The 8,846-nt window shown below is 36.1% G+C and overlaps 1 protein-coding gene and 1 pseudogene across 1 annotated transcript; both read right to left on the minus strand.

The window, feature by feature from the left end:
• Positions 1-309: 309 nt before the first annotated feature.
• On the minus strand, positions 310-2,286 carry LOC145035313 (alkylated DNA repair protein ALKBH6 homolog; annotated as a pseudogene).
• Positions 2,287-7,318: 5,032 nt separating this feature from the next.
• LOC145033507 (uncharacterized) lies at positions 7,319-8,553 on the minus strand. Its single transcript, XM_078982100.1, has 2 exons — positions 7,820-8,553; positions 7,319-7,742 (listed from the first exon to the last, which is right to left on the minus strand). Exons 1-2 carry the CDS (start codon positions 8,411-8,413, stop codon positions 7,551-7,553), a joined length of 786 nt encoding a protein of 261 aa, XP_078838226.1. The 5' UTR covers positions 8,414-8,553; the 3' UTR covers positions 7,319-7,550.
• Between the last annotated feature and the right edge of the window lie 293 nt (positions 8,554-8,846).

Genomic DNA, 8,846 nt, shown 5'->3' on the forward strand with positions numbered 1-8,846 from the left:
TAGTTGAACGGGTAAAAAAAGTAAACATTTTATAATTATCAATATTTTGTTTAATAATAACATCAACTTTCAATCCTTATTTCGTGATTATGCTTTTGAGAAGCTTCATTGTGGTCAATCACATAAGATTGAATTTTTAAAATGTTTAAACACTAAAGATTTGGTAAAAATTTACGGCTATAATTTAGGATAAAATATTGAAAATTCGTCCTCAATCATTTTGTATTTATTAAATATATAACTTTTTCTACATTTGGTATTGAAGGTGGTAGAAATTGTGATACCAGAGTTTGACCAGATACAAACGGCTCATGTTATTTCAATTGCTGCTGAAGCAACAACCTCATTAACACTTCCAAAGGAAAACCTACTAATTTGTTGTTGTTTCAGTCTACTGTTGACATGGCTAAGGAATTCCATTACCTATTATAATCAACAAAAATGGACAAATTTTCACAGGTATGTCAATAAGTTGGTGCATATTTGAAATACCATTCAAGCATTTTACCAAACACCCACATAATAGTTCAATCAAGGTCATCATTTTTTTAAAATAAATCTTCAAAATTGTTATAACAAATATCACATAGACAAATCACACAACTAAAATTAATAACACAAAAAAGTAGCAAATGGAAAAAAATAGAAGTTTTTTTTAAATAGATAGGTGTTGGGGCTTGACGAAGGAGTTGGTGTTACCTTGCATCGTTAGATGTATTTCATCTTCATTTGACAAAAATAGCCTTATAACACCCTGGTAAGCTCCATCTGAGTCACCTTGTGAAAGACAGTAAATGAGGAATTTGAACTATACATCAAACCCAAAACTTGAATAAGGGCAAAAGACATCATATTTATATGAATCCTATGTTAAGAGACTATACATACCTTTAACCACCGTCTATTTTTTGTAATTGAGATATTCTTTTTTTGAAACCCATTAAAATTCTTTAAATCCTACAAATTATGAATTTTATAGCAGATAGATTTAAATGAAAAGAACACAATAAGACAGATAATAAAATTGAGTCTGTCTCATGGAGGTGATAGCGATGGACATGGTGAACTGTAAAATTCTCTATAACTGGTATCCAAGTACACCCATCACCTGGAAAGAAAAGTAAATGAACACATCAGGTTCCATAATATACAACAGAAATTACAGAGGCTATTAAGAAAAGCATTTAAAAATAGGCTCACCTGAGTATGTTGTATCTTTGAATACCAATAAACTGCGTGGCATCAGTGCAATAGAGAAAGGAGGGTAGTTTTGTAAATTCCCATGACTGGTTTCTTGAATGTTACTTGTAGTGTCTGCTAAAGTTGAATGAGGAGTGAAGTCCATGATAACAGGTGATCCTAATGAAAGAATAGCCACCACCGGAAAATATGCGGACCCATCTTGGTGGGGCTATGTTTTCACCCAAAAAAGTGTTAATAAATGGGAAAGTAAAAAAGGGTAAGTGCAAAATACTAATTTTTATCGATTTAGTCGCAGTACAAACCATTATGCCTTTATTTGGAAGATACTCGTTGATGAGGACATGATTGATTACAGAAGAAAACAAACACAACTCCTCCTTGATTTTTTCTATAATTTTTGTCAACAATGGTGGTACTACACAGAGAAAAGAGAGAGAGAGAGAGAGAGAGAGAGAGAGATGAACTATGATTACTCGTTAACTTGATCTTATTAAATCAAATGAAATCGTTACATATAAAATTCAATACTTAAGTTTTATGACAATAAGGTATAGTATATCTTAATCCCGAAATGATATTGATAAGAGAGAAGGATTAGGGCTTACACTCTTGAGGCAAAGGACCTTTTTCATGGACAATCCCTCCTGTAACAAACATCACACGAAAACAAAAGAAAAATCCCATCAATACCTACATATATTTTAACCTCCAAATTGACGAGTTCGTAGATAACAACAATGCCATACCCTAATTTTGCAATCTCCTGTTTTTCAGAGACTTCCATTTTGAAACCAGAGCTGTGTAAATCTATAAAATCAAAATATGAAACCTCGTTTCAATTTGAGAATAAGAGTTAACCAACTACACCACTGTTCTCAATTTCGATGTGAGAAATCACACTGTTGTCGAATACCCCAAAGAACAACAAAAAGGAGAGAAGATAGCAAACAAAAGACGTGTTATTAGATTACATACCTGATTTAGGAGTAGTTTTTGATCGGAATCGGAGATGAAGTCGGGTATGTAGTACAACGTCGGAACTGAGCCGACTTCGAACTTGTTCAAATGATCTTTCGATTCCATTTCCCTCTGTTTACAAATCGATCGGAAATTCAGAACCTTCATGCTATGATGCTAGGAAATGAAGAGGAGAAAGAAAGGTAGTTAAGAACAGTGATACCTAATTGGAAGGTGATGTCGGTGATCCGAACAGTTTTAGCCGGACCCAAATAATTGGCATCCCATGAAGACGATGATTTTTTACAGAGAAACAGTGAAGAAAATGGTGAGGCTGAAGGGCACCTGCAGATTCAAGAAGGACACCTGGGTTCAAGATAGCAAAACAACGAATCAATTTACCAGGGGTTTATAAATAACAGTGTTGAAGAAGAAGTCGAGAGAAAGCCGATTTGTAGATTTGGTATAACGATCAGAGCTCTTTGAAGAACTTCAAACCTTTCTATTAAGTTTGAGCAGTTGTTTCATCGTCTAAGAAAACGAAAGCAAAAAAAATTTGCAAACATACGAACCTATAACGATGGGGTACGAAGGTCACCGGGCCAAGGCTTCACATGGACTCGACGGCATACGGCGGAGAGAGGGGGGATTCGCTTACCTGGGTTCCTCTTCAAAAGCCCTAAAATAGAACACGTGTAAACCGGAGACGATTGAGGGGTCACCTAGCTTATGATGGTGGTCGAGTGCCGATTGAGGGGTCAATTGGAGATGATCGAGGGGGTCACCGTTCATATAAAGGAGAAAGAAAGGTAGTTAAGAACAGTGATACCTAATTGGAAGGTGATGTCGGTGATCCGAACAGTTTTAGCCGGACCCAAATAATTGGCATCCCATGAAGATGTCGATTTATTATAGAGAAACAGTGAAGAAAATGGTGAGGCTGAAGGGCACCTGCAGATTCAAGAAGGACACCTGGGTTCAAGATAACAAAACAGCGAATCAGTTTACCAGGGATTTATAAATAACAGTGTTGAAGAAGAAGTCGAGAGAAAGCCGATTTGTAGATTTGGTATAACGATCAGAGCTCTTTGAAGAACTTCAAACCTTTCTATTAAGTTTGAGCAGTTGTTTCATCGTCTAAGAAAACGAAAGCAAAAAGAAGTTGCAGACATACGAACCTGTAACGATGGGGTACGAAGGTCACCGGGCCAAGGCTTCACATGGACTCGACGGCATACGGCGGAGAGAGGGGGGATTCGCTTACCTGGGTTCCTCTTCAAAAGCCCTAAAATAGAACACGTGTAAACCGGAGACGATTGAGGGGTCACCTAGCTTATGATGGTGGTCGAGTGCCGATTGAGGGGTCAATTGGAGATGATCGAGGGGGTCACCGTTCATATAAAGGAGAAAGAAAGGTAGTTAAGAACAGTGATACCTAATTGGAAGGTGATGTCGGTGATCCGAACAGTTTTAGCCGGACCCAAATAATTGGCATCCCATGAAGATGTCGATTTATTATAGAGAAACAGTGAAGAAAATGGTGAGGCTGAAGGGCACCTGCAGATTCAAGAAGGACACCTGGGTTCAAGATAACAAAACAGCGAATCAGTTTACCAGGGATTTATAAATAACAGTGTTGAAGAAGAAGTCGAGAGAAAGCCGATTTGTAGATTTGGTATAACGATCAGAGCTCTTTGAAGAACTTCAAACCTTTCTATTAAGTTTGAGCAGTTGTTTCATCGTCTAAGAAAACGAAAGCAAAAAGAAGTTGCAGACATACGAACCTGTAACGATGGGGTACGAAGGTCACCGGGCCAAGGCTTCACATGGACTCGACGGCATACGGCGGAGAGAGGGGGGATTCGCTTACCTAGGTTCCTCTTCAAAAGCCCTAAAATAGAACACGTGTAAACCAGAGACGATTGAGGGGTCACCTGGCTTATGATGGTGGTCGAGTGCCGATTGAGGGGTCAATTGGAGACGATCGAGGGGGTCACCGTTCATATAAAGGAGAAAGAAAGGTAGTTAAGAACAGTGATACCTAATTGGAAGGTGATGTCGGTGATCCGAACAGTTTTAGCCGGACCCAAATAATTGGCATCCCATGAAGACGATGATTTTTTACAGAGAAACAGTGAAGAAAATGGTGAGGCTGAAGGGCACCTGCAGATTCAAGAAGGACACCTGGGTTCAAGATAGCAAAACAATGAATCAATTTACCAGGGATTTATAAATAACAGTGTTGAAGAAGAAGTCGAGAGAAAGCCGATTTGTAGATTTGGTATAACGATCAGAGCTCTTTGAAGAACTTCAAACCTTTCTATTAAGTTTGAGCAGTTGTTTCATCGTCTAAGAAAACGAAAGCAAAAAAAATTTGCAAACATACGAACCTATAACGATGGGGTACGAAGGTCACCGGGCCAAGGCTTCACATGGAGTCGACGACATACGGCGGAGAGAGGGGGGATTCGCTTACCCGGGTTCCTCTTCAAAAGCCCTAAAATAGAACACGTGTAAACCGGAGACGATTGAGGGGTCACCTGGCTTATGATGGTGGTCGAGTGCCGATTGAGGGGTCAATCGGAGACGATCGAGGGGGTCACCGTTCATATAAAGGAGGAAGGTGAAAATAATCGGTCTGATAAAGAAGAAGGTGAAAGAAAGATTACTGAATGAATAAAAGGTTGAGTTTATAACATCCAAATATCCCCTCGTAAGCTATGCCATCTCAATGCTTGGAATGATGGCAGAGCAACAACTATGGAGAATCAACCTTCAAGCAAAGGCAAAAAACTTCCATTTCAATGTCAAAGCATTTAAATAGTTACCAACTTGCTACAATTTCTTCCGATTCTCACTTTTCCTTAACATTCGGCATCTCCTTATCCGATTAAACTCTGATAAACGAAAACCATTAAAATCAAGAATAAGTGGTTGCAGAACAAACAATATAAATATCTCTGGAGGTAACGATTTTGTGGGTAGAAGAAACAGGGCATAAAAGATCTAGATACTTACCAACTTGCTACAATTTCTTCCGATTCTCACTTTTCCTCAACATTTCGCATCTTCTGATCCGATTGAGCTTTGATAATAACCCGAAGACCAAACAAAAATCATTAAAATCAAGAATCAATGGTTGCAGAACAAACAATATAAACACTCATCTGATTTATGACCAGAAGCCGCATCAAGTGATGTGCGGTTTAAGAAGTTAACCAAATTCATAAGTAAAGTAACTCGAGGAACTCAGACGGTGGCGTTGACGGTTCTCAATCGGTGATGCAAAAGATCGATGAACCGGTTAAACCATGGTTTACCCCCGATTTCTCTTTTCCCTAACTTCTGTGTTGTGTTCGTCTTCCCTCTTGGCCGATCAAAACAAAAGAAATGGGTGGAGCCAAATAATAGAAGGGTGGAAATCAGATTTGATAACCTAGAAAATGAGTGGATGAGAAACCGGGTGGGGAGTTTGAAGATAAGACAGAACCGGTGAGGAACCCTATCTTCTTATCTTTATATGACTGTTAATAATTTAAGGGACCAAATTACCAATATATCAAATTTTAGTGCAAAAAATCTGAACAACTACAAATATGAAAACTTATGGGTTATTTTTGCCAAAAAAATCAGGATGTTCACTATTCCTAAAAACTATCCTCCTTTAATATATATATATATATATATATATATATATATATATATATAAGAATTTGTTATTAGCCCCCAAAAATATCTAGCCAACAAAAAGGGCTTGGTGAATATAACTTGTTAAAACTTAAACCGTTTTTAGTAAAACTCAATTAAATCACTTTCCTCGTTTAAAATTCATATCTTAATCGTTTGCTTTTTCATTAACTTGATAACCATATAGTAAAAAATCATTTTTTTTCATTAGCAAACATATGCTCCCTAGAACTCAAAATCATTTCAACATTTTTCGTATTTAATATATATTTTTACACACAATTGGATATGATAGAGCTACATACAATTTTTTTGTGATCCATGATTTTTCATAATTTTCTATTTAATTTCTTTTCAACGTAATAGCTTTTACATAAATAAATATAAAAAAAAATCTCAATAAAACAATAATACAATAATATGATAAATTTTGTGAGAATAGTTTTATGTTTAAAAAACGTTAACTTGTGGATATATTCATGGATTGAAACTACATAATTTTAATATGTTTTATATGTAAGGTTTCATACACATTACACACATGTGTATAGATGCATTGCATATGTTTAAACTATACACATTACACACATATGTGTATAGATGCATTGCATATGTTTAAACTAAACAACTGCTTCTCTTCATAATTATTAAAATTTAGGTTAACTCAATTCATGTATTATTCTACATTTTGAATTGATTTGTTTGTTTTATCAAGCAAAATGTATCGAACTTATACAAATGCATTTATTAGTTGGCATTTGTATAATATATATTGCTCTAAACAATTGAACTTATAAAAATGCATTAATTCGGAATAAAATTTTGGTAATAAGTCTTCAAAACTTTGTACGACCACGACCAAAACGGAAACAAGCTCCACGAGATCAGAAACCTGCCCATGAAAAAAATAGTTTGCCCTTCAGGAAGTTTGTTTACAGAAATTTGTTTTGTTTAATGCACTCGTAACTTTTTTTGTTATATTTGATCGGAATTTTTTTTGTGCACCTACTACTACTTATTCCTACGTCCGTCCCTGGTTAAACAATAATAGAAGAAAGAAATGCAATGAAGAACTATATATTTACCAAGCGAAAAGTGAACTGGTTCTATTTATTAATATAAGACTCCATAATTTAAAAGTTTAATACATAAAAATAAGTGGAGCTTAAACAATTATTTTTTTAATGTAATTTTACATATTTCAATGAAAGCTATCCACTTCTATCTGATCTGACACACGAACCAGTTGATCTATGACCAAGTCACCACAATTGATCAAAAAAAAAAAAAAAAAACCCGAGTTTGTACTTTGTAATCTATAATTACCTATATATTATTATGTTTAATAAAAAAATGAACAATTATCTTACACAAACAACTATTTCAACAACTATTTTGGCAGGACACCCTTGCAAAATTTCAACTTTATGGCTATTTTTGAGAACCACTTAATTTTGCCTAAATTGTAGGAGATTATTATTTTCGAGTATACCTGTCTTCCTTTATTTGTCTATAAAGCCATAATTCAACAATAACCATATTTGCAAATTTTGTTTCATATGTTTAATTGATCAAATGAAATTAAACGAAGATCAATCATTAAAATAAAAGATCTGTTTCCCCGTATATCTAAACTTTATCAACATAAAACCAAAACATATTAACCCGTATCTTGGCGTGTATTAATGAACAGTCCATGTTAATCAGATTTCTCCGACAGTAGACGATCTCAAGTCCTTCACCGACGACTTCTCGTGTATCTCGCTTCTTTCCTTAAAATACTGCTCGAATGCTCTTGGAAGAAACCGTGGAATCAAAAATCCAAACAGATTGATTGAGAAATAACCCAGATTAGCCATCGCTAGGATTCTCCCAAACCAATACCATCCAACATCCTACTCAACACACAAATGTATATCAGAAAAATGACTTAATTACAATCTCTATGCATTAAGTAAAAGAGTTATCTTACCTTAATTCCTGCATTTAATGGCAGGGTTTTGTTGAACCACACATCTCGTACCCAATCCAATATAACAAAGATTCTTCTAACTGTATACAACATTGGCACCAAAGCCCTCACAGGAGGTGAAAACAAACACAGCCCACTTACAATCTTCTCCGTTAATATTTGAAACGAGAGTAAGAACAAGTGAGGTGTAGCCGACTTAACTGCATGATGGTCTCCCTTCACAAACTCTCCCAAGACATAAGCTAACGGCAAGAACAGCCCCACGGCGAGACCCGTAATCACATAAAGTCTAAAGCGTCTACTTGACTGAAATAATCGCTCTTTTGAAGTGGTGGCGGAGGCGTGCTCCGGGAAGACTAGTTGGGATAAGAGGAGGAGGTAGGCGGAGGTGATGGCTGGGAAGAGAAGGTCGAAGAGGGGGACAAGACCGCTAGCTGAGAAAACCGTTACGAAAGCTACCAACTGGAGGTCGATCATACTTAATGATTCCATTACATCTTCAACGGCGCCGGCCGTCTGGTCTTGTTGGTCATTGTTTGGGGGGTTCTGGTCGCAGTCAGGGCATGGCGCCACCGCAAGGGATACACCAGACATCTTTGTTTCGTTAACGGTGATCAGGTTGTAAAACCAACGTAATGGATTGTGTTCGTTGCGGATCCTAGATTACACGTGGTGTGCTTGGAGCATCGGCGGCTTTGTTTATCCACGTGGGATTCGGCAACGCTGTCCACGTGTCACAATGATTTCCATAACCTCAATTCAATGACTTATCGTTTTGTGATCACGCATAAGTTGCCTAAAATATAATAGTATTATTATATTAGGCGAATACAGCACAAAAATATCTATATAATTAAGATTTTACAAATATATGATGTAATAAATATGCTTTGTTGTTAAATTTAATATAATAATTTTTATATTGATATAATATATTGATTATTTTGAATTATATGATAATATATATTTTTATTATAATTTCATAATCTGACTTCTATCTTCGAGTTACACATGAAAAAAATTAAAT

Source organism: Lactuca saligna, chromosome 3 (assembly GCF_052625555.1).
Source record: "Lactuca saligna cultivar CGN05327 chromosome 3, ASM5262555v1, whole genome shotgun sequence".
In the NCBI taxonomy this organism is placed as follows: Eukaryota; Viridiplantae; Streptophyta; class Magnoliopsida; order Asterales; family Asteraceae; genus Lactuca; species Lactuca saligna.

What these genes read in the sequence shown, in the direction of transcription:
- LOC145033507 (XM_078982100.1), bottom strand. Translation starts at nt 8,413, where the DNA reads ATGTCTGGTGTATCCCTTGCGGTGGCGCCATGCCCTGACTGCGACCAG. An exon ending in CATTAAATGCAGGAATTAAG is followed by an intron (nt 7,743 to 7,819) that starts GTAAGATAACTC and finishes TGTGTTGAGTAG; the next exon opens with GATGTTGGATGGTATTGGTT.